Genomic DNA, 27,409 nt, shown 5'->3' on the forward strand with positions numbered 1-27,409 from the left:
GTATCTATTACTATCAGGGATGGAAATGGGCAATTTCCAAGAGAAGTAAACATTACAAATGGGGCAGTCAAAATGTGAACAGGAGTCAGACTACGGGAGCACGTTCTGCCAGTAGCAGACATGCTGTCCTCCACTGAGGGCAAAGGGAAGTCCAGACACGCATCAGAAGGCAAAAGTCATTATTTACTGTCCAACTCACACACACAGTGCAAAAATAATTTATAGTTTATTACTCCTGTGAGAAAAGTATTCAGGAACAGATAAATTCATGTTTGGAACCAAAAGTAACAGAATTACCCAGTTACACTTAAATTCCATATATATTCATACACGAGCTTGTTATATGCTGTACATGTGTCATAATTATGAATTTGAAAATTTACTAAATACAGAAGTATTTGCAATTCTCTTTCCTATCCTAGTAGGCAAAATGACAGTATATATTGATGGATTTATGGTGTGCATATATATATATATGTATTTATCTCTGAGGATATATACATGTACACCACAGTATATATTTACATCAAAACAGGAGCACATGGCTATACCAGTGCCCGCTGGAGACAGCTGAACGGGTATTGAGTATCTGAGGGTTCTCTGTCACATTTTCCCAGTCAGTTCCCAACAATACACTGGGAAAGTGTGCTGCAGCATTACCCAAAGACATTTGTGGTTACTCTGTTCTGGAAACACTGCTTTCCAATTACTACATCTGCGAGCTACATGCTTTGACATGTACTTGTTTGCAGAAAGCCTAACAGCAGACATCCAACCCAGCGATGGGAAGGATCTGGACTAAATCACAAAGAAGTTGAAATACTTTATATTGTTACTGTACAGCAGCAAATCCAGGCACTTAATACTATCAGCATTTTTATTCTCACCTGTTCTAGAACTACGGGTGAAAGCTTATCTTCATTAAAATCAAGAACCAAACTTTCCACTGACCTCACTAGGATAGGACATTATCTTACATTCTAACTGTACTGCATTTTAATGAATCCAGGAATTTAAAATGTATGGCAAAGTGCATATTTCAAAAGATTCAGATATTCAGATATTTATAATAGCTTGACTGAACTTCAGAGTCAACATATGATAAATTCTCTACAAGATAAAGGCACAATATTTACAGGTACTCTTATCACTGCAGCTTTAAATAAGATAAACTAAATAACCACAACCATTTTTTTTTTCTAATTTAAACTGTTGAGAATTATAGTAACAACCTTTCATAAAAAAGCAGATATGCTTGTGCATTTAGTACTCTTGATTCCGGAACCATCTGAACATGGGCATCACTAACATACACCCACTGTCCTGATGATGCGCCCACAGCTTCTTTTAAACCTGAAATGCAACAGCAAAAGCAGTCATGTTTCTTGTCTTTCACATCCTCATTGAACAAATAAAAGGACGATTCAAAACACGAAAAAATTACTTCTAACCTACAAAAATAACTCATGACTTAGATGCAGTCCAGTATTTATAGTTTGAAATGTACAAGTCCAAGAACACCATAAGAGAAATTGGTGGAAGACAGTGCTTATAAATGTACACTGCCGTCACCTTTTTGATATTTATTCACAAAGCCTAAGACACTGAAGTACAGCTTACCGAATTCTAACAGGAAGACACACAACCAGTTCTGACAGAAAAAAAAAAATCACATTTCGAAAGCTGGCCATTGTGACATTACGAACACTGAAAGGATCTAATCAGTTCTAGTAATTACTGCATGGGAAGCCTAGGACTGAGGGAGACTCATTTCGAAAACAATAGAAAATATTTGTCCTTCTAGGAGATGAGCTTCAAATGCAAAATGCTACCACAGGATAGACAAGTGTCTGCTTGGCTCTTGCTTCTCCATGAAGGTGAATAGCAAATACATTTACTTTGCTCTGACAACTCAACATTGCCTCCAACAAATCATTCATCAACAGGTTCTATTCTAGAACCTTATTTCATTCTACGTGACCAAAACATATTAAAAAGAACTGTAATGCAAAATACCAAGAGAACCCCTACAAAAAAATGCCTATCTTCCATGGAAAGGTTTCTTGCTGTTCACATTAAATCAGAGTATTCCAGATTTTTAAGCATTAAAAAAATTCAAATCCTAACAAATATAAGATAGGCAAGATATCAAAAATATAGAAAATCTAATTTAAATTGTTCTGGATTCAGCTTTTGTGCTAGAACATTTTCAAACACCAAATCTGCAAATAATGACATAATAGAGGGCAGTGCCATTCATCTGAATGTATTATTTTGACTAGGAAAAAGAGGAGCACTTTCCATCAATTCTCTGCTTAATAACTGAACTAAAATTCCATTGTTTACTCAGCCATGTGTGGTTTTAATATAGAAGCAGGTCATACACTGTGTGTAACCGAAAAAGAAGAACTGACATGAGGGGCCCTAAAAATAATATCATATTCTGAGCTAAAACAATTCTATATCCCTGTAACAAAAAGAAGCTGTAGCCAGTGGTTGCTTAGGCTTTACTCATACACAGTGGAAGTTGTCTTGTACGTACCTAGAACATTCTTAGTGGTAGAAATATGCTCTAGTAATTTCTTGGAGGGTGTCCTGACTTTCACATATGCAGCATAATGACCACCTCTCATTGACCCACTGTGCTCCACTATTCCATAAAGACTATATAGCACTCGTGCACCATCTGTAACGTTCTGTATTCCCAGAAACACAGAAAATAAAGATTAATTATTTCACCAAGAATTTTACAGATATCTTAATTAGTTTTCAACAGTATGAGTATTACTTTGAAAGAAGCAGAGAGATATCTACAGCATTTCCAGTGGTGAAACACATCTTAGACTTAAGAGTCTATTAATTGAATACAGTTACCATGGAAGCAGCATGGTAGCAGTCCTTAATGCAGTTAGATACACTAAAACCATCAGGGCAGCATAGCTTAACTACTACTAGGTAACATCAGTGCTATTCATTGATACGAATGGAATTTCAGTCAGCTAAGATTCTGATTTCAGCGCACTACTAGAAAGCATTCAGTCTAAAATTTCTCTGGGAAAGGAAGGAATAATCATCATCATCATCATCAATCCAATTTAATTTGCGTTCAGGACAATAACTGTGAAAGTACAACAAAAATACAGACTTGAAATGCGTACCTTACAAGAAGCAGAACAAAATGGTGCTAAATCCAAAATCAGTGGGAAATCCACGTGCCTATTCACTTTCCTTAGACTCAAACCAGCCTTAAAAAATAAGAAAGAAAAGAAAGACTGTAAGATAAATACTTTTATGAGGAAGCTTTTTAAAGCTGATGCGTATTACTATACTATTAAAATAAACCAAAACCAAGAATAAGATTGTAACTTACTGAAATTCTTTGTTATGCTTTGAATACAGTGCATGCTACCATAAGTATGGCAGACACCTAACAGGCTTCTCTGGATACATCTGAATGGCTAAATGCATTCTGAAGGTATCAGAGATTCAAAAAACCACAAGCAAGTTTCCCAACAGAAATAAACAGTGGTTCTACCACTCCTTCGTATAAAAAGGGAACATTAAGTATGCACAATGACACTTAAATAGTTGCTCAGCCACCACTGTGGCAGAGGAATATACAAGAGGTTTGGGGCCTTTTACCTGGTGGAATCTTTTCAGATGCAGAATAAGAATAGCAGGAACTGAAGAAATCAGCAGCTGTTTCCGAGCGTTTGTGTAGACACCTTCCACTTTCCTTTCTGTATTTATGAATATTAAAACAATAATTTGTAAAGTGAGGGCAGGCACACAATTTACATATTTTTCAAATTTCTGACTGAATAGATCTGTGTTGCAATGACTTTGCACATGTATATATTTTCCAAAGGAAGTTTTGTGGAGTAGCCAAAAAATATTTTCTCATTCTTCTTGCTTTCAAGGAACATCACATACCAAATCTGACCATTATTTTAACCCATTCAATGCAAACCTGACCAAAAGCTGGAAGTAAGTGCTAGGTCAGAGTGCGCACTGAGATACGGTGTCTGCTACCATAACGCCCAACTTCCCTGGTAAAAGCCTTTCACCTGAAATAAACAGACAGATGATCACTGGAACAGGAAATGCAAAGTACAGGTCTCTTCAACTAAGCCAGTGTCCTAGCCACTAAGCTAGAGATTAATCTTCCATTCTTCATGGCAAGCACATGCTTTGTGCTCATCTCTGAGAAAGTCTGAAGGGAGGGTATTCATTTCAGGACACCCCACAACCTGCTCGCTTGAGCATACACGATAGGGAACCTGCCTGTGGTGCACGGTGAACTGAATGGGGGGCTCTTCCCAAAAGTAGCTCCATGGTTAGCCATAGAGTAAACAGAGAACATGCCACCAGCATATTTTTTCCCCTAAAAAAAACAATTAATTGGCTTGTTTTACACATGCCCAAGGCAAACTATTTCAACTGAGGTAGAATGTAGTGTTTCAGGTACAAGTAGGTGACTTCTTAAGACTTTTGTTTTAGGAGGAAAAAATTAATGATTGTAAACTGAATTTAATTTCCATTTTTTCACTGTGCCCATTGAACCAAAATATTAATTACACAGTCCTGTTAGTCCAATGTCTGATAAATGATCATTACTTTTTATTTGATTTAGATTTTTTCTGAATTTAATCATGCATAATAATCCCTTCTTCTTCATTAGAAGTGTCTTTTTTTTGCCCCTCACCTACTTAATTACATGACTTCCCTGAGTACTTACGTTGCTAGAGCTGAATATTACGGCATTTATTTCAAAGCTTCCAGGATTGTAAAGCACACATAAACAGCAGAAAAGATTAGTATCAAATGAGGAGCCTATTCAGTTTATGGTAATCTTTAAATGACTTATCTTGGACAGAAATAAACAAAAGATGCAAAATAAATTCTAAATTACACCTACTATTATGTTTTAATATTTGCAGGATGAAGTTTTAAGTTGTTACAAGCAATTTCTGCCTGGGGAGACGTTTTCTGTTCAGCCACAAGGGGGAAGCCCATGCTGGAGCAATGAAACATCAGTGGTTGCACAGGTTCTGAGAGGAAATCTTGTACATATCCGTATTTGGATACTAGCGAATTACCTGTGGAGTTGGTTTTCTTCTGATACTTCTGTTTCCTTTCTGTACAGCTCTCACATAAAAGCTTGTTGTTCCCCATTAGCAGCTCTACAGAGGTAAATTGGTAAAGGCAGGACTGAACAGAACATTCCTTCGAGCTAGTTATATAGGTCTGGGAAAGCGTCTGAAAAGCATTTTGAGGGTTCTGGGATAGTGAAGACTTGTCTACAGAGAACATGGGATTATTCAATAAACCTGAATCACCACGGCTTGATTTTTCATCTTCATTTATAGTATCACAGAAGCTGAGTTTGGATATGGCACTGGAAATCACCTCATCGTTACTGTCACTTGGTTTGGTGTGCGGCATTTTAACGTTGATGTGGTTGACATGCAAAGCGGAGATGTTGCTGGATGAGCTAAAAGCTGATTGCTTAGAAGCACTTTCACTTTCAGAGGCTTCACTGTCTGCATCAAAGCTGCTTTCCGAGCGGCTGGCTTCCTTCTCGCTGCCCTCAGTCTGACTCCCGTTCACAGCAGATTCAGCAGTTGGGTCTTTGGGGTATAGCACGCCAGAGCTACCTTCCAGCTCATGCGTTTTGGTTTTTTCCTCCATGATAATAGGACTTCTTTCTTCTTCATTAGAGGAAGCTTTTCTGGCAAGCCTTCTCTCCTGGTTCAACTGATTCTGTAAATGATGGCATTATTATTTTAGTAACACAGGGGAGAAACTGAAAACAGAGCTGTGATCTAACATAACTATTGAAACACAACAAATTCAAAGCAATTTAAACCTAATGCTTTATCTTCTCCATCTTTCACATGCTTAAGCTACTTGATCTCCTTAAGATCTGGTTAAACTAATACAGGATTGGAAACCTACACACCCGTCAGCTAAGAGCATTATACTTACTGTGGGATCAATACTTCCTCCAACTAATTGCATTCACTTTGTGACAGCTGTGGATGGCACATTTGAAATGGTATCATTTAATCTAACTTAAGCGTCTCAAAGGTTCTCAAGTTTAAGCTAACCTTCCATGAGAGGCCTTAGTTGACAAGAACCTTCTTCTCCCTTTGTAGGCACTAATCTTAGAACTAAATAAACCATCCCTAGCAGTACGGTTTGTTAATTTGTATATTTTACTGTGTCTGAAGTGTTTATTTTTACCATGACAGATAGCAAGAAGAAAAAGTGTTGCTGCCAGAGAAAACTACTATATATCAAAAAAAAATACTTAAAGCTGCCATAACTTTAGATTATTTACAAGTATCCATGATTCTTTTCTTTCTTTGGCTTCTTTCCAAAAGAAATGAGCAGTTTTCCTTCCTCATTGCTGTTTCCTTAATCCGAGTTTGATCAAAATTCCAATGATGCCAGTGGGAGTTTCCATTAACCTCAACAATTAAAGTTTTATGTCTTTTCTCCTATGACAGTTGATCTCTGCACTTCCTTCTTTCCATCTTTTCATTTGTTTCCACAACATTTATTTTATATACTTCTGTCTCATTCTCTTTTTCTATCACACTCTCATCTCCTATGTTTATTGTTATTTTTTCTTCACATTTATTGTGTTAGGACCTGATTCAGAAGAGTGTTTACAGTCCCCAACAGAGCACACACCCTTCAAGCAGGACTCACTCTGATACTAGGCACACAAATTTAAATCTTACTGGCACTAAGAAAATACCTGTAAAGGAAAAAAAAAAAAAAAAAGGGTGGGGAGCAGACAAACACAACACAACTGACACATATCATTGCCTACACAGAACAAACTACAGAAAGTAACTTTCATGGGTTACTTCCATAACAGAGAAACTAAGTGGACAGAAATACCTTCTGCACACTTGGTCATGTGCCTAAGTAGCAGCAAGCGTATAATTATAGACATGACTTTATGTTTAGGACTTCCTACTATCTTTAGAATCATGGAATGGGTTCGAAGAGACCTTTAAACACCATCTAGTTCCAAACTCCTGCCATGGGCAGGGACACCTGCCACCAGCCCAGGTTGCCCAAAGCCCCATCCAGCCTGGCCTTGAACACCTCCAGGGATGGGGCACCCACAGCTTCTCTGGGCAGCCTGTGCCAGGGCCTCGCCACCCTCTGAGTAAAGAATTTCCTCCTTAGTCTTTATCTACCCTCTTTCAGTTGAAAACCTTTGCAAGGTAGATTCTCATTTAGTAGAGAGGACTTCTGGACTGTCTTTGTTACACATAGAGGTAAATCTTGGAAGTTTCAGATCCCACTCCAGGTCACAAGGACCAACACATTCGGCACTACAGTTACGTGCCTATCTTGCAGACATGTAAGACCTTCGTCCAGGCTATTCCTTAAATATACACCACGGCTCAGTTCTTGAAGAACCTTCAGCTCTTACTCAGTTTTAAGCTTTAAGGAAGAACTTAAGTCCAAATGAAGTCAATGTAAAAGGCAAATAATATTCCTCAATGTTTTCCTAAACAGGGCTTAAAGTTACAATAAACATTCTCCTTCATAATTGAAGTCCTCAAGCTAAAAGCAAGGGAACAATTTAGCAAAAAAAGAATAAAATCCAATTAAAAACAATTAAAAACCCCAAACACATATCAACTAGGACAATTTCTCGTTTCAGTTATGTTTTCTTTCTTTATAGATGGAGAAGAGGGAGAGGAACTCGTGTGAAGTTACTGCTACTATCTGGGAGTATTACGCAAACAGCAGTCAAAGAATTCTTAAAATTGTGAAGGTCCCCATTTTAGGAGGAAAGCATAACAACCTCTGTTCAGATACTCTGTTACCTGTAAAACCACTTACTGGACTACCCCATTTTCTGTAGCAAACTTATAAATTGATTAACAGAAGTCACAGAATACCAACATGTGCTAACTGAATTGAACAACTGCTTGTTTTGGATTTGAAGTTCTACTGCAGAACCAACAGACATCTTACACTACAATAATTCAAAAGAAGAATAAAGTAAAAAAAAAAAAAAAGTCCAAAAAGATGGAGAGGAAGCGCAGAATCACAAAGCCTCACCAGTTAGACAGACTTACCTTGCAGATCACTTTACCTGTTCTTACTGAAAGCAGAGCTGTTGCCTCCTTTATATTATTTGTCTAGACTAGTTTATTGAATCCACACCGTATTTTCTTTCTTAATTTTGAAAACCATTCAGTAACCACATTTGTATGCACCAGTATTAATACTATTATTCACCCTATTTTGGAATTTCCCATGTCTCTTCTAAGATAGATTCTATTTGTCCACAAAATCCTATATGGATCATAAGGCTTATTAAAAAAACAGAACGTCAATAATCACTGAGAGCTTTTCTAACTTTCATTAATAATAATATATGTGCACAATACTTGTTACAGATTTCTTTGAATCTGTGAACTATACAGATAACTCTGTTAGGCTGGCATATTTTGCTGCCCTCAGGAAGGACTGTGTTAGGAGGCTGCACTGGAGACTGGCTGGGCTGACCTCCCCAGCCCTGGGGTTACTGAAGGCCAAGTGCTTCACGGAAATCACGCTCCCAGCCTCCACGAGTCTCTACTGACGATACTATTTTTGTTGTGCCCACTGTCAGCCAATCCCTCCGATGGCTCTAACGCAGACCTGCCTGCTCTCTTGGCCAGCATTATGATTCATGTGAGTGCAGCCAGAAAAAAAAACTAATGGTATAATAAAAGAAAAGCCGGAAAGAAAACCTAAACTAACATGAATTGAAATTAACTTGCATATTTTTTTCCTTACAAATGAAACCCCATAACTGAAAACTGAGTGGTTCCCAATGGCCATCATTTGTCACGCTTCTAATAATGATCTAAATATTTTAAAGCTAATCTGCTAGTAATACATATATATTTAAAAAGAACATTTATAGGTGTCAATATTCACACCCTGTAACCCTTGAAACTTCAGAATAAACTCAAGATGACTGGCTAGTGAGGGTATTTAGGTTCTTACCTTATCTTTTGTTAGAGTGTGTTTCTTGACAACTTTAGGCTGATTATTCAGTGTACTGATGGAAGAACAGTTACACTGACCCAGATCTGCTTCTTGTACACTTTTACCTTTACTTGTTCTTCCCAAAGGCACGGGTTTTGCAACCTAAGAAATTAGACAGGAAATTAAGAAAGGATATATGCCAATTTTTTATTCTCTTGCAACACATGGGAAAGACGAATATAGTCTTTAGAAAATAGTAACCTACATTATTATGAACAAAACTGGTATTTGAAGACAAGTACGTCTCATACAGGATTAAATATTACACTAAATTCTCTCCCTTAAATGTATGTGAACACAGGCAGCGTAGGGGAAGAACCACTCCCAATCCATCCCTTTAATCCTAAATGAAAACTTCGAGTCCCACAAAAACAGAGCGTATGTCTTAAAAGTAATGCAGTTCCTCTGCAGCTAATGGAGACATACTGCAAACTATTTATGCCAAAACACCAGAATAAACAAATTTAAAGTCTATTTTCACACTGACTTATCCCTTAGGTACAATTCAGTTCCCTACATGCAAACCAATAGGCTAGAATCTAACTTTTTGGACCTTTAAAAATAATTTTATAAACCATCTATGTGCCAAAAGCACTGTTAAATGAAACTAATCTCAGACCTACATATGCTGTAAATAACTAAGTCATTTGTTCTAAGTTTGGACTAATTGAAAAATATATGCACATATTACGTTAGAATCATAGAACCATATATCTCTATCTGTATACATGTATATAAATACAAATAAAAAAGCCATATAACAAACAGACAGTATGAGAGTACATGTATTTATACACAAGCGTGCATTTTTCGGCTTGAAATCGAAACTGTGTATATACACATACACAGACATCTTCATAAATGTATGTAAAAGCAATCCACTGGAAACAATAGCTATTATACATTCTGTATCTTACCCTCTCCTCTATTATAGGAAGTGAAAGATCAATGAAAGGTTCTTTTACTGTTGAAATCTTGAAGAAAAAGAGAAAAAGCATATTAAATGCAAAGAACGATATATAGGTTTAGCGCATACCTCCTCTTTTTTTTAATCAAATTATTATCAAACTATGCAACATGCTAATTAGTTTCAAGATGCATCAAACTACAATGAAGAACTTCCCACAAGCTTTTTTTTTTTTTTTTTTCAATTTTAAATTAGCTCTGGTTTTCTTTCTAATAATTTCAGCACCCAGACATAAAGGGCAAGGTCATTTATCTAGGCACAAACTAGAAGCACTGTGGTGCTCAGTTTCTGTGAGCTACAGACAGATTTTCAAGTCACGTGGGCCGTCTAGATGGATCACAACTTTTTGGACAGCAGAAGCAGCAAATCCAGTGGAATTTTATAAAAAAACTAACTTTTAAGCATTTCCTGATGCTGGACATATCTGTGCAGGCATTTGATCTTGTACACTGTTCAGCAGCAAGAACTGGTTAATGACAGTTAGATGACAGGTTCTAGCCTGACGCTCCCAGAAAAGATTACATCAGGCTTATTGGTTACAGCTAAAAGTTTTACTAGAAATATTTATAACATAACATACACTAGTAATTGTTAAAATAAAGCCAATTACTGGGGAAAAGAGGCTTTTTTTTTTTTTAGCAAAATAACTTATTGTCTGTTCTGCAGTTTTATTTTCCCTTCTATAAACCATATAAAATCTAAGCTGAAACTGGAAATATCTGGTAAATCATACCTAAAGACATTCTCTCACAGCACTTCACATCTGCCTTTATGGCTACAACGTCCCGTCCAAGCCTGTTTCTTAAGCTCTCTCCCTTGCCGTTCTCAAACTCCTTCCAAAACTGACTTATCTTACCTCTGGAAAGACTGTGAAAAACAAAGCCTTTAAAAATAACATCAAGATGTGCACGCAAATTACTGAACACAGTCATGCCCTCAATTACTGTCATTGTTGCCCTTGCCCTTCTCTTGTATTTATGACCCTATCTTCCACCTGTAACATTAGATACGGACTGTAGGGTCCTCTTAGCAAAAAGCTTATGTTTACCTGTTGTGTGAGGGACTCAGCATGGTTTAGGTTCCAGTAAAACAATAAATTAGATTAAAACTACTTTAACTACGTTGACTCGCTGACCGATGAGCGATATTCAGATTGGGGTTCCTCTAGAGAGTGACTTTGCACGAACAAGCACTAGTCAGAAACATCCTTGCCAATGCAGACAAAGGCAAGCGACTGCTAAACTTGTCCTCATACAGCTACAGCTAGCGAGTCCCGAGTCCTGTGCAGGCAGAATATAAGAATCCAGCAAAAATAAATAATATGCACAAAATACATACTATGTCTATTTTGTATATAGCTGAAGTTCTTCATTGATACTAGTAGCACATTGAAGTGTAATCTGCACATCACACACAGGAAAGTTTACCTGGCTCTGCAGAACTGTGCTTAAGTACTCAGACTGATTGATTTACTTAATCTCTACAATATGAAATACAATGTTTTAAACCAAACACAAATGTAGCATTCAATTAAAAAAGTCATGCAAATAAGATTTTTCTCTTCCAAAGTTAAAGAAAATGACAAGGATCATGGAAAGCATTTATGATGAAATGTCAGTAATATTAATTATGAAAGGAATATGCTCTTCATTAGAGATATTACGTTAATTCTCAAAAATACTTCAAGAAAAAAAATAATTTTAGCATTTCCCCACTCATATTAATTCAAAGTAAGTAATTCCCAATTTTCAGGTATATCCCAAAAGAGTAGGCAGGAGGATTTATATTTTAAGATAGGTAGGCGTTTCAGAAATATCAAATAAAAATTGAAGTGTAACCCAGATGATTAAAGAATTTGGAACCTCCAGCCCTAAATCGGCTGAAAAATGAAGCCCAGTCTTTGAATCTGTTTTGAATTCAAATGAGCCCCCTCTTCTTAGGTTTATGGAGGATAATGCTTTAAAGGAAGAAGTTAAGTCATTTTAAATGAGAAACTTTCAGTAGTCTTGCTTTTACAAATAAACAAACAAGTATAAAATTGACAATACAATTTTATACTTTCAAGGCAATGTAATCAAACCAGTATGTGATCTATTCCACATGAAACCAAATTCCAAAATACCTACATTTTCACATTCCTCACACATGACAGTGCTAGTCAATTCACCAACAAAGATCCTATCTATGAAGTTCATCTTCACACCCTCTCTTCCATATGCTGAAAAAACATTGTCTTTTTTAAATGTGAAAAATAACAGATCCACGCCACACTATAAGTACAACAAAATTCTAAGATTTATTGTGAACGCAATTTTTATACTTATTCAAAACTTGTTGAACACTACATAGTAACTAATATATCATATACTGTATTCCAACATTTTAAAACATCTCAGTTATTTAGTTATACAATCCCCTTATACTTCCCTTCCCCAGATACAATAACAAAATAATCATACAGTATCTCTCAAGAAGCCTTTAAATAAAATCTGTTTTCTTTTTAATACATAATATATAGTCTTCAAAACTAAATAATAAAAAACATATAAAACTAACTAAATAGAAAACAAAAAGAAAAGACAAAAAACCTGTTCTATGTCTTAACTGTTGCAGATTTAGGAAAGTTAATCATTAGACTTAAAGAAAAAAACAAACCAGCTTTTTGCATATACACAAAAGAAAAAAATAATTTTAAACCTATTGTTTTGGGAAAAAAAACAACCCAAGCATTCTTTTGAACAGCTTCCAATTTTGACTTTGTAATCACATTTAGACTGCTCACAGTATCAGTCAGCTGATAGAAATCATTTTTGGTTATGGAAAGTGGCCTCTGTGAGTGCTACAATAATTGTGGCTATGTAACAAACCCAAATATTCAGCAGACTATTTTAGAAAACAAAACTAAATTCTATGTATCATTACAAAAGGCATTATTAATACAGCCTTTATTCTGGATATAAATATGTAAGTTAGTACATAATAAACTATGCTTTAGATATGCACTAGGTGGCACTAGAATAATACATAATAACAATATTTTAACAGTACTTTGGGATTGCTATTTAACAATAGCCAATTTTGAAGAAAATGGTATTTAAAAACTTGTGCATTTTTAAAACTGATTCAATAACGTGTTGCATACCTTTGACTTTTCTTCTAGTTTCTTCATCTGCTGTCTTAGTTGTTGGATTATTAAATGCTTTTAAGATACCAGTTTGTATACGCTATAATAATTAAAAAAATAATTATTAGGAAGTATTTTAAGTACAACATTCTAAAAAACTATTAAAATACAGTTAGATTTTCTCCATTCTTATTTCCATAAAAGAAGCATAATTTTAACATTTTAAATCTACCGTCGTTATTTGTTAACACTGTCAAAGCTACACAACATTAACTTAAGTAAGTAACCATCCCAAAATTTCCTCCCCATGAAGAGGGAGCAGTTGTAGAGCAGTAGAGTTGTAGAGTTGTAGAGGTTATCAACAAATGATGAGATTTTCAGCCAACAAATGCTTTTCATTTCTTCCACAGTTAGGAAAAAGAACAACAACATACTAACAGAAAAATGGTCTATTACTGACTGACTGGGATACAAAATACTTGAAGGCAGCTAAGTATCTCTCAATAGCCAGACTTCAATAGCTACATTAATCCAGTGTTTTTGTTACTTCTGCTTATTTTCTAGCATTGTATATTTCAAATGTTAGAAAACCTTAGAAAAGATACGAAACTTTTCATGAATCCATATAAACTTAACCAGCATTTGCCCCCAAAATCCTAACAGTTGCATTTTTGAAAGAAGAATCAGAAGAATGAATTCATACATGTGTGCTGTAATTGCGCCTCAAAATGGGGGTTGCTCAGTTGCAACTGGGATAACGAGGTATTTTTATAAATTATTTGGATGAGTATGCTGGTAACACAATTGCATCTGCTGGTACAAAATGTACCTCAGCCCATCCTGTGATAGACTTTGAGAGGGAAGCAGAGGATTGTATGAGACCCATCACCAGAGAACGCTGCAGGATGCCTGACCTGGGTTTTCCTTTCTCCTGGCAAATGTACCTGCTCTCTAGTCCAGAAACTCGATGGTGTGCAAATGACACAACGAAACGTGATACTGAAGTCAGAGTTAGAGCAAGGTACCCTTCTAGGAATGAAGGGCGATACCAAACATTCTGCAAGTAACCCTTAACCTGGGTACCAGTAGTAAAAAATGGTAACTTTTGTTTGCAGACAGCGAAGTGCACTTTCAAGCCATCGATTACTGAAGTGTTGATGATGACAGGCAGCTCCGGAGGTTTGGTTTCTAGTTCAGGCACTCATCAGGCTAAGTCACACTCCTACCTTATGAGTATGTGACCTGGCTTGTGAATTAACTCCCACTGCCCTGAGCTCGCCTTTGTTCATCTTAAAGCCAACAATATACTAAAAGGGCTAATCAATAGGTAATTCATGAAGTTGAACACCATAAATGGGTTTAGGGCCATAAGCAAGCCTTTTGTTGGGATTAGCGCGTTGAACCATTTATTTAGGTCAAAGAAAGACATAGTCTTTGAATGGGCAGGGTGCTGCCGACAATGGCAGCAGACATTAATCAATTAGCAGCAGGGTTCAGCTACTTCGGGCCCTGGTGTGAAACAATCTCCGGCCCACATTGCTGGATCCAGCAGACAGTATGTCGGTTTTATTGTCGTATCGACAGCCTTTTATCTTAAAAACCCACTTGTGTACATACCCTCTTTCTAACGCTTTTAATGGGGACGGGAAAAAGTTGAACACTGCTTTCGGAAAGCTGTTTGCTAAGACATTAAAACAGGGGTAGAGGGCAAACGTGGAACGCGACTTGTGCGAGTTATGCAACTTGTTACAACTCCTGTCAGGCCTTATGTGATAAGCATTTCTCACCACAACTTGTGGTTCGGAGAGATGAATGCAGCAGGGGTACTGGCCTGGTGTAGAGCTGGCCAGGAGACCTCTGGCAGGTGGAGGACAAAGCGGGCACTTCGAGCACGGCTGTCAGCTACGCGTGCCTGCTTCGGGGCGCCAAGTTTCAAAGCGGCACGAAGGAGAGATGTTAGGGGCTGTAATCCTTTCTAAAGGATTCTGGTGGCAGACACCCTGCCGGGGGCTCTCCTCAGCGGCAGACCGGAGGACGGCGGGGCCGGGCAGCAGGCGTGCGGCTCGCAGCTGCGGCGTTCCCAGGGCAGACAAAGCTGCTCCTGCTCCGCTCCTGCTCCGCTCCTGCCTGGCACGGCTGGCAGCGCTGAATGGGCCACGGGCCTGACACTCTCCGTTTGTCACACCATCTACGGATCCGAAAAATGGAATTAAAAGGAAAAAAAAAAAAAAAAAGGCAGAGCTTTTACTAGTCGTGACCCTCGCTGAGCAGCCTGAGGTGATGAAGTCAGTGTTTGCGGTAATGCACCATTATGGGCAAACAGGGGTGAAATTGCACCAAAGGGTGGAACCAACCTTCACTTGCCCAGTGGTGGGGGTGGCAGGAATAGCCTGCTGCCTAAAATACGATTTAAATTCTCAACATGTTCCATCACTCTTTTATGGCAGCTTCAGTAGCTGTCCTGCTCTCTAATAAAATGATTCAAAAGACAAATAAAAATGCAGGTTATCATAATGACGGCACGTTCACTGATGAAAACAGGAGACTGACTGGAGGGGAATGAGCAGTCAGTCACTGGAGAAGCTTAGTTGCAATGACTCTGCTTTTGGTGAATCCTCAGTTGTGAAGCAAATATAGTTTCCACCTTTTATTGCATGAAAATGAACAAACAACAAAATAAAGTTTCCCTCTCCTGTAAAAAAACATGACAATTGCTTTTACTGAAAAGAAAAAGCAGCAGCAGTCACCTGCTTCTGTGCTGTGCCCAGTTTGACAGGCAGTCTTGTAAGCAAGGCAATGCCAAGGTTTCGCTGTTTCTCTCTGTAGTTCAGCTTTGTTTATGATTAAGTATGCTGCTGACGAGACCAACCTCTGTTAATACTCTGCTAGGATGGGGATTCAGTCAGTGCTACTCTGATGCCACGAACTGGGCTCTGATACTGCTTATAACTTGTTTCCAAAAGAGTTCAGTTTAGGATCATTACATTCACCGTATTATTAAATGAGACGGAAGAGGAAGAACGCTGGTCAGTACGATGTTTAAGGGCCTCCTTTTGACTAGACTCAGAAAAGACCATGTACCAAAATATCATCTGAAAAGAAGGCTCCAAGACTAAGTCAGGCAGATTAAATCTGATATAGTCAAAATAGTTCAAGCAAGCAAAAAACCACTTTCTTGCATTCAGCAATGCAGGAAGCAGAAACAATAAAGGGAAAGAAACATGAAAAAAAACAGAGGAACATTTTTTATATAACTGGTTATACACTTCGCATTTTTAGCTACAGATTATAAATAATAATTTTAAATAATGCAGCACCTTATTTATAAAACAAATAGTTCTTCACAAGTTCTAGAGATATAAGAAACTTTGCCAGATTTTATTTTTGTCCAGCTTTTTTTTACTGAAATAGGTTCCAATGTAAATTGTGGGCAGGCAGGTAAGAGCTGCTAATTTCTATCCCCAAATGTTACCCTAAAATGCATTTGGTCAACCAGATCAGAGGATCTCTTCCTACCTTCCTGAATCCTCAGAAGGGGCTTTTTTGTCCCTTTGGCTTTTTTTTGTTTGTTTTGTTTTTTTAATAAATGTAAACAATACAGACTCCTAAAGTTATCAGGATCTACTTACCATACTCTTTCTACTGCTCCCTGAAACTTTTATTTCAGTCAACCATTTTAAGACATCAAAATGAATATTATTATATCATCTTTCTAAAACGTCATTATTTTTGTCAAGATAACAAAATAGCCACTCCTCCTCTATTAAGGACATCTTTAACACTCTGGAAACATGAAGAACACTGGAAACACAAAGAATACTGAGGCAATGGCTATTAGTTACAGTACAGCCAAGTTCTTTAAATTAAACACACGCACACAGGTGTTACCTTTGTCTCTTCAATCCTCATTGCATCCAGCAAATAGTGTAGAAGCTCCTGGCTGTCTTGTTGCTGGAAACCCTTAAATCGAGGAGCCCTGTGGAAGAAGCAGTAAGGAATTTAAATTTACATTGGGAGATAATGTCTACATAGACTCTTATTGCATGCCGGGGTACAAATAGGTGCAATCCCTTTGAGGCTTTAGGAAACTCCTGGTGTGGTTGCAATCACACCAAGGCTGCACTTTAACCTGGGTTAAAGCATTTTGACCCTCTTGGTAATGGCTCCACTAAAATACAGCATTGCCAGCACAGTTTCAACCATGGTAGTGGCACTTTGCTGACACAATACCAGTACTTCTATATCACCAAACAGTCCCACAGAGGAGAGGAAAAGAAGATTTTCAAAGCGCTCTCCAGATATTCCACCCTTCTCTCTACCGAAATCTCAGATGTACACGCAACAGTCTGTATATTGTAAAACAGAAGCAGCACGATAATCTGAATTTGAAAAAGATTATTGTGAAATGGAAGGGAAGTCACAAGGCTGTGCATCAATACAAACAAAAACTGCAGGTCAGAATCCAAATGAGAATGTCTTAACCTCTTAAACAAAGTGTATATGACTATCTCTTCAGAACAGCTCCATTGTCCATTATTCTATTAATCCGTAGCTTACTGTAGTGAGTGAACACTTAATGACTAGGATGGTAAACATTAAAACAACTACCATTACAGAACATTCGAATTTTGAATGGTACTAAGAAAACTTAGGAGAAAATTTTAATATTATGATATCTTGATATCTGAAATTTCTATTGTATTCTATTAGAATTCTATTTATACTAAATTTATTCAATTAATATTATAGATATTGGAGATAAATAAAGAAAAGACTTCCATTCTATGAGTACTTCTGATGAAAAAAGACAGGGTTTGGGGTGGGTTTTCTTGGTAGGCAGAGTTAGTCGCTCATATCATCAGGTAAGAGTTATACTTACCCTTACTTCACAGAAGTTTTAAAAGGACCTTTCAACATCAATAATCGTATCCACATATCACACTACATCACACCACACTCACATTCAAACTTCTGTTCTGTAGTCTAACAAACTGCAGAACTTCATGTCTGAAACTGATGTTAAACCACACAGTATTACTAAGAGCAAACAAAACACTGCTTCATACCTAGAACAGAAAGAGCCTGAAACCGATGGCACAATCTCTTCTAAGGTTTTGACTGACACAATAAATTTGAATACAGATTCCAAAAACTATCAGGTCTGCAAAAGCAGGTCATAAATCAGTTCACACATCTGATTTTTTTTTCCCAAAAGCTGCTTAAGGGAACCTTATACCCAACTGGTTTTGAGAGCGAGAAAAAAAAAAAATGAGATGACAGGTTCAAATTTCACAAGTCTTCTACACTAATTCAAAGGAACCTTCCTTACCCATCCATCATAACAACCAAGTGTATAAAGTATTTTGCTCCCACGGCACACTGAATAAAAAACATCATAGACTTTAGCTTTTTATTGCAATTCCTGAGCGCAGCAAATAAGTTATCTGTATATACCACTGAAGTTCATAAAAAATCCACACTGTTACTGTGATTTAATATTGCTATATTTCCTTATCACCAGTAATTTACTTTATTAATCTGAAGAGCAATCATTAAAAAGAACATCATGATAGAAAGCTCTTTTTCCTCAAGCTAGACAAGTTTACAGTATGTGGGATAACGGGGTCCATTCCACCAGAACTTCATAACCCTTGGTAAAATCCTTTAAAGCCTCACTTCCAAGCTGGACCTGTAAGCACGGATGGCACATATGCCAGCCCCAAGCCCACCAGGATGGGCTCCTGCAGGGCATCTCCCTGTGGCCATCCCCAAAACGGCAGCGAGCAGCATCTCAGGCTGAGCATGTGCAGGGGCCCGCAGGAGAAAGCTGCGAGGCTACAACTCTCCAGCTGTCCTGTGATTTTGTTTGTGGGGTGAGTGACAAGCACTTCTTGTGTAACTGTGCTACCACCCTCCTTTTTACAAGGAGGTTGAACAAAGCGAGGATTTTTTGGTTTTATTTTTGAGATGCCCACAAGCTAAAAAAGCATTTGAGTTGCAACCGAAAAAGAAACTGCTTTTCTGTAAATAATAACACCACCACCTTTTGAATGTGTGATACTGAATGACTGTCTGAAACACCAAGATAATAAGCCCACCTTCTAGAAAAATATATACTTACTAGTTACGTTAAACAGAGATAGAAATCAAAGACTGCAACAGCTTCTTAAAAAAAAAAAAAGTCAGCATGCTTCCACACTCTTCATCTCTAGAAACTAGGAGTCCTGAAGGAAAGGATCTACGTGCCCTAGAAAACACACATCTGGTGTTGCCCTTGTCCTCTCACTCTCCGTCATTGTTTGAGCAGCTTGTCCTCCTTTATGGTGCCTGGCACCAGCACTGAAAGAGGCCAGCCAGCTTGCAAGCCAGCCCAAGGATGCAGAAGGCACACTGGCACTTGCTGGTTATTTACTGTTACACTTCACGATGCTGGACAAATGGAAACTGAAGACTCCGCAGGAAAGGCAGTTCCTGTAAAAAAGACCACCAGCAGCATCCACATGGCCCTCGTAAGCCAAAAGAGGAAAAGCATCTGTTTCAGACCGTACTACCACTTACACCAGCGATGTTTTAGTCAACTGCACTGGGTTGATGTTGCATCTGTTTGTGAAACAGGCGTTCAGTAGTTACTGTTACTCAAAAGCTGCTGATTGCTTTTGTACTGCTTTAAATACCCTGTAACTATCATATTCTGCAGGTATGGATTACATAAAAATTATAAAATATGCCTATGAGTATGTGGACAGATACTTACGGTGTTGTCCTTACTAAGATAACAGCCTGAAGGCTTCTCTCAGCAATTTGAACGTTTTGCTTCTTGTAACCCCAAATGAGGACTGTGTAAATATTCACTATTAACATACTCTTATTTACATTAGCTATAACTTACCGGCCAAACTACGCCTGTGTGTTTACAGACAAGTTATTCTTCTGACCTTTAATTAACATCTTGGACCAACTCGTCTAAAATGGGATTCGAAAGGGCTTTTTTGTTTATTTCCAGCAATGCCACCAAATGGCAGCCGTGTCTCCCGCTGCACAGTGAGAAGCAAACATGCAGGCTTAGCCATGCGCTACAAACCTTCCAAAATCTAGCACAGGAGACGACTGGCTGCGCAGAGCTCAAACGGGAATTTTATCAAACTGGCAGATCGGCCAGAAAAACCAACCACTCGCTCGGTTATTCAATTTTATTAAGTGCATCTTGAGCCAGTTTTCATTTTCAGCCACAGATTGCCTGCTCTGACTAACCAGTGCACTGAGCTGTAAATATGTATCAGTATTTTCTCAACACGCAATAATCCTTCTTGCCCGGCCGTGCTCTTGAGCTGCTGTAGGATTCCTGCAGATGAGGTTTCTTTCCTACTCAGACACTATAGCTACCCGGGTCTGCTTTGGAAATTGGCACTCGTGGGTAGCAGAAATGAAAGGCCACCATAAGAAAAGGCATCAGACACGCAACGTGCCTACCGCAGCGAATCTTAAAGCTGGGCAAGATGTCAAGCACAGCAGCCCCAGGCCACGTGCCATGTATGTGGGTGACACAAGGTCTGTTTTGAACCGCTCTGTGGAAGCACTTTGGGACGTAACTGGAGAAGGAGCGAAGGTGGCCAGGTATCTAAGGTCAGTGCCTAAAATTAAGTGGAATAAATCTGCACTTGCACATGCAAAACAGCATGTTCCCAGTTACAAACACACTTACTCCACATTTCCACACTGTATCTTCTTTTTAACGGTATCCATAGTTAAAAATGACTTAATGACACTGCTTTATTATGAAGTTTACTATAAAAACTGGAAACAGAGAAGTGGGTGATATTTTTCTAGTACTATTTTTATAGCCAAATATTTTTTGCATGTGCAGGTCAACCAAAAAAATAATAATTTCAAATTTTACAAAAATATCAATAAATTCAAACTTGAAATACTCCCCCAAAGAAATGAAAAATTTTGGCTTAATACTATTAAAATGCAGTTCTTTGCTTCTATTAAAATCAAATGTTTTATTTCCAATTAATTTGATTAGAAAAACAAAATCATTTCTGAAAAGCACTGAACCTTTATAGTGGATCCAACACTCAATTTACTTAAAAAAAAATTAAACGACATACGTATTTGCATGGCCATGTTTAAGGAATGTGCACACACATTTTCATTTTTCAATTTGCTACAACAGTTTTTTCATCATTTCTTTCATTAAATGGCCAGGAATGTGAAAGAAAAAAAAAATTTTTTAACCCAGATGCAAAGATCAGTTAAATTCTAATAAACCTAGTTACCCACAGTATAATCGTTAATTTTATTTATGAGAAATCTCTTGTTTTCCCAATACAGTGAGAGTTCACAGGCATATTCAGCATACCTCCTCCAATATATGCACATTAATAGCTCCAGTATATACTGATAGAACAAAATTCCTGCATTTACCCAAACTGGATCCTTGTACTAATAGGATTTTTATTTATTTATTTATTTATTTTTGTCACAAAAGCAGGGCCACAGGACTACAAGAGACTATGTAGTAAAAAGGAAGACAAATTAATATTTACTTGACAAGCAGTCAAGAACTCCATCACAGTTACAGGAGGTTTTTGTTTGTTTGTTTGTTTTTGCCCACTGCAGGCACACCACACAGAGCGAGATTTTCCACACAAATCAGAAAAAATCCGCACACACCTTTTATTACTGTTCATGGTTTGCAGTATAACCTCCCACAGATAAACACCATACAATACTCATTTTAGATGACAATTACTTTCCTGAAAGATATTTCAAGGGAAAAAAGTTCATCTGTATATTCCACTCAATTTGATTAGCTTAAATGAAAGGGAAAAAAATGAACCCAGCTATAGAAGTTTTCAGTGGTGCAGCACTGGTTTCTCATAATCTTTCATTTTACTAGCACATAGTCCATCTACAAGGGCAAGATTATCTACACTTCTTTGTGCTTGTCCTAAATCCTCATCCAGCCTCACATAAATCTGCATGCTTGGATTTTGAAGGGTACAGGATGATGGGAATGTAACAGTTACCACTTTAAAACTGAAGTGGCAGGGAAAGTGACTTGTAAAGATGCTATGAAAGGTATGAATCATTTATTTTGACTGACAAATGATGACATTGCTAACACGTTAACATAGAGCTAATTGGTCATTCATGTCTGTAGCACGCTACATAATTCTAAGTAGCTGATGTTCTGTAGAAAAAAAATCAGATTAGTAAATTTATTTTCAGGGAAAAGATACAAAAGAAAAATAAAACAACAAGAGGAGTAAGGGAGGGAATTCCATCTCACATAATGCAGTTAGTGGAGAATTCCTACATTTATAAACCAGTACTGGCGGGCGGAGGAAGAATTAATCCATGCTGATGCATAGAAATCTGACAACTAAAAGATGTGCGCTCTTGTCTCCTTGAAAACATGCTTCAAGCAAGATCCTTGGCAAAAGTGGGGGGCTTTAAGATGGTTGGTTGAGTTGACCGCTCACAGATGTGCTGACATATGGAAGCCAGTGCCAACGCGATACAACCTGTTGTACAGTGTCAGCAGTATAATGACAGAACAGGTTGAACTCCCGCTAATGGCCATAAGTGGTGAAGGACAACTGTGACATCGACATACATGCCTCTTATCTATTTCCTCGCTACTCATCTGGAGACAAATTACAACTGCTTGACTATCGGTTACAGAACTACTTCTCATGATGATCTATCTCATATAATGCTTTTAATAATAAACACTACACAATAACATACATTGCTAACAGAAAAAAAAAGTCCTCTAAATATTAAAACTTTTAATTCCTATCTTATATTTAAGGGAAATTAAGTTATGCTCTAAGAGCAAAATTTGGATACAATCACATTCATTCGACCATTTTGCACAGAGCTAACATACTAGACTGTCTTTAATAAAAATCCTCTTGAATGTCATCCTTCTGATAATTACTATCTTTGAGCAGAAGATATCCTAATACCTTGGAAAACTATAAACAGTAAGTGCTTGGAAACAGAAAACAGAACATACTATGGGATTTTTTTCCAGTAATGCAAAATGCAGAGGAACCCCTTTAATACTGCAGTAAATTCCAGAGAAGCAAAGTAAAATGTTTACTTAATGTCAGTCTGAGAGAAGAGATTTTGCCTCTCTGAAGATGATGTTAATCTCTCCTCAAGACTGATCAGTTACCAATAAATAGGTGAAGGGTCATTTTATAAAAGTTGCAGCAATTCACAGGACTTACCTTTCTCAGTGACACTGTACAGTATCTATTTACTGCCAATAAAGAACAGCTAACTGAGAAGTTGTTTTGCTTGCTTTTCCTAATCTTTACCTCAGGCCTGACACACAGACTTAAACATTCTGCTACTGTGAGGTGCTGGGCAGGAATAAACACAGGCTTGCCACATGCAGCTCTAATAAATAACAAGAGGCATGCTTGTCCTATCTTGATGGCACGAACAGCCAGGACTTAGTTTTCCTTTTGATATGCTGGATGATTTCCTTAATCTTTTCCTGCCTCATCTTCCCCAAAAGGAAATGAGACATCATTACTTTATTAAAAGGCACCAGAACTCTGATACATGAGCAAAAAGTACTTGTTTGAAGTAGTTTTCAATGGACGTCACAGGTGACATGCCGGAACAGATCCACTTCCCACTTGGCCTTCAGAGGGAAAATAAGGCTCTTTTTACTGAGTAATGGAAATATCTTCTCCTCTTCTGTGGGTATTTCTTCCTGACTAGCAGCTGGTAGCTAAGTAAAGATCTTTCTGCATGAGGTCCAGTATCCCTTTAAAGAAGTTTTCTCTTTATATGGACATCTAATTCTTCTTTCTACCCTTAAGTCTTGAAAATATGTTCAACAGTGCTCTGTGATAGCAAATTCCACAGGTTAGTTATATAGAATGTTAAATAAATATATATTTTTTCCCCTGGCTCTAAATCTGTTGTCTTTCAGTTTCACAGACAGCTCCTTGAACTCTTATGAGGGCAGTTAAATAAGCATAGCTAATTTATCTTCTATCATTTATTGTGTTCTCTTGCTGTAATGGCTCCCTTTTCATTTCCTCTCCTGTCTGAACTCCTAATATTCAAGTCCCTCTTCACATGAAGTGTTTCTATCTTTGTCACCTCTCCTTCAAGCTCTGAAGGAGCCTTATCTTGTAATGCTCTGTTCTGGTTACTGTGGACATTCCAGCTGCGGATACAACTCTGGTGGACCTAACAAAATTACTATTTTACTTCTTTATTATACCTACAAACAGTGCTTACCTACTTCACCGACACCACAAACTGCAAATACTTCTGCTGTCCAAAATGATGTACAGCTCTTCCTCTTGATTGGAAGAAGTGAACACAAAGCTCAGGAACAAGAGCAGATGATTCCTGCCAATGCACAAGACTTATTTATGAAATTAAGCTATGCTGCATTCGTAAACCTCATCCATTCAGTTTTCTGTTGACTTGTCTGGAAATTGTGGAAACTGACAAACTGAACTGAAATGGACAGATGCAATCTCTCAAATTCTGCTCAAGAGACGGTTCAGTCTCCTCTGTCAGAGAGCACCAGAACCTAATGCAGCACTGTCAGCACCATGCATGTAGGCACAAAGGGGGACCAAAGTAATTCTTGGCAACTGGTCAAAAAACCATCAACCCGGTGTTCGGCTGCCATTACCTTGAAATGGCAAAAGTCAAACTGGAAAAATAAGGAAGTTGAAAATCTTTTTTTTAGAAGAGATTTTCCTCTACAGCAGTATTATTTTAAAAGAAAAGTATCAAAAGGCTCCTAATTAACAAGAAAAATCCTGTTTCCTTCACTTCTTAAATCTTGTACAACATTGCCTGTCTCCCCCGAGCATTTCTGCTCAGAAGTGATTATGGAATGCTCCAAGCATTTTTCAGATTTCTCTCCAAAACTAATCAATAGTCCCAACTACCTACAATCTCAATTTTGTCAGTCCCACATAAACCTCCATCCTGAGTTGTACTTTCTCTGCATAAGAAGCAATTAATACCCCTTGGGAAAAATAAATAAATAAATAAATAAAGACCTGTATGTATTTTGTGACCATCAATAAAATCTTGTTAAGGAAGTATTTTTTCCTGCTTGCTAATGCAGCTATACAGTACCACTATAAATAACTATTTGGTGGAGATTTTAAACAGCTTTTCTAACATTCTGTAACTACTTTTTGGATTAATCACTTATATTTGCAAGACTTGCTTGCTACACAAATATAAGCTTTCATCCATCAATAAAAATACTCAATCATAACAAATAAGGGAAAGAAAATTTATGTCCTCTTCATACATAAATGTTGCATTAGTCACTAAGTCTCCTGATAAGTCAGAAGTCTGCAGTCCTAATATTCAGAATAGTGGAAAACAAACAGAAGGGCCCTGTAGCTATGCTCACAATCTGTCCTAGCAAAACATCTGACAGCTGCAACACTAACAAAATTAACAGTGGATGAATTAGTACCAGACGCTAAACAGTTGCTACAGAAAGACTCATCCATTTCTTTTCTTCTTCTTCTCTTCTTCAACCTGGCTACCCCACCACTTGATAAAATTAACACTCAGTATCATTTTTTCTCTTTTGTTATTTTATATAAAAAATGCACCACAAATACCCTTTCATACACAGGATGATGAACTTCACTCGGTGATCTCCCTAGACTCTTAAAGATGCAGCTTGCCGTTGAAAGGACTGTGCCCCAGTTCTCTTACTGCTTTTGAGCAGAAAGTATGCTTCCACTTCCTGAGTGTTTTCACTTACAGGTTGTGGGAATCCACTCTGTCATTGCTGTCAGCTGAAGAAGGAAGCACCTGCTCCTTTTCTTTACAAGCGCCCTGTCCACATCTAGCCACATTCCTAAGTGCCTTCGTCTGCTCCTTTCTTGCCTTTCCTTCCTTCCCTGCCTTCTTAGGTTTTCTTTCACTGAGCACTTTTCAAACAATTTCAGTAAGGATGTCCAGTTCAAATACTGGTATTCACACTTATACTGGAACATCTGAAGCAAGTAAAGTCTGGAATTTACAAGGGAAGGAAAAAAAAAAAGCAACTCCAGATATCACATTCAAAAGTTATTCCAGTATTGAACTGCAAATGAGGGCAAGTGTCAGGTGTTAAAATTATACAGCTACCTTTACTATATTTTGTGTCAGCTGATCCAACATGAAAATATGTAACCATTCAGCTACCAGATTAATAAATAAGTAAATAAATAAAACCCCATCATACCAATTTATTTAATAGAGATATATAGATACAGATATATAAAAAGCTTAAAATGCAACTTTCTTCCCCGAGCTTCCAGGTGCAGCAGTGCTTGCCCTGATGGATTTAGATAGCTAGATAAAGTTTAAATTTATATATAAGTAGCAAAGTTATGCCATCAGGAAAAATAAACCATTTTTAAAGGATCAGCCTCCTGCTATAAATAAGAAAAACGTTATTAAGAAATCACTGTGTTACTTTTTGACTAGAAAGCATACTGTAACAGACAAAACAATAGACGGATGTGAGTATATAAAGAAATACAGCATACCACTTGCTGAGAGCTTCAACATTTCAATTATTCATGTGTGTAAGATGCCCAGTAGGATTTGAAAGTAACGATACCAAGCATTAAGTCATTAAGTAAAAAGTCTAAATACTTGTGACTAATCTGCGTGCATCCCTGTTTTGCACACTACAAGCAAATACTGAAAATAATGTCACGGTAAAGGCAAATACTGGGCTGGAAGGACTGGGTCATTGACTCTGACTCTGGTATCACAGACAAGCACATCCTGTACTATCTTATCTGCTTCATAAATTATTTATTGAAGAAAGGTACAGTCACATACTGTGTAGTGGGACTCAGACAGTGAGATCTTGAGATCTGTCATGGGGAAGAAACTGAAAAACAAAAACCAAGCTGCAACTGGACTCAGCAAACTTCTGTGCACAATACATAAAACTAAAACAATTGAGTTAGACGTCTTTCCCTGTGCCCTTTTCCCCTGGAGTTAGCAGACTTGTCTTCCCTTTTCACTTTCATCCTCTCACCTCTTTAGGAAAGACGTTGTTTGAATTTTTACCTCCCTGGAAGCTTTTACACTTCTAATATTCTAAAGTCAATACCCTCCCATCCTTCTGTTTTAAGTATGTAGAGAGTGTAGAGAGCCAGCCCATTCTATCTGAAAATGGAAAGTTGCTGGAAATAGAACTGACAAAATAAAGATCTCATGTCAAT

At 37.6% G+C, this 27,409-nt stretch overlaps 1 protein-coding gene across 9 annotated transcripts in view; it reads right to left on the reverse strand.

Annotated features, from left to right (window-relative positions):
- Positions 1–211: 211 nt before the first annotated feature.
- Positions 212–27,409, reverse strand: part of USP45 (ubiquitin specific peptidase 45) — a 54,842-nt gene continuing 27,644 nt past the window's right edge. Inside the window, exons 9-18 of one of the 9 annotated variants that reach the window (XM_083828334.1) lie at positions 17,052–17,139; positions 13,182–13,263; positions 12,166–12,257; positions 9,990–10,046; positions 9,031–9,174; positions 5,100–5,763; positions 3,643–3,740; positions 3,159–3,245; positions 2,543–2,696; positions 212–1,353 (exon numbers count right to left, since the gene is read on the reverse strand). In XM_083828334.1, coding sequence (XP_083684460.1) covers positions 1,220–1,353; positions 2,543–2,696; positions 3,159–3,245; positions 3,643–3,740; positions 5,100–5,763; positions 9,031–9,174; positions 9,990–10,046; positions 12,166–12,257; positions 13,182–13,263; positions 17,052–17,139 — 1,600 coding nt within the window. In that variant the 3' untranslated portion in view covers positions 212–1,219. The other 8 variants (XR_014581321.1, XR_014581324.1, XR_014581322.1 and 5 more) reach the window with 8 other exon arrangements.

The sequence above is a fragment of the Anser anser genome (genome assembly GCF_964211835.1).
Source record: "Anser anser genome assembly, chromosome: 3".
Lineage (NCBI taxonomy): Eukaryota > Metazoa > Chordata > Aves > Anseriformes > Anatidae > Anser > Anser anser.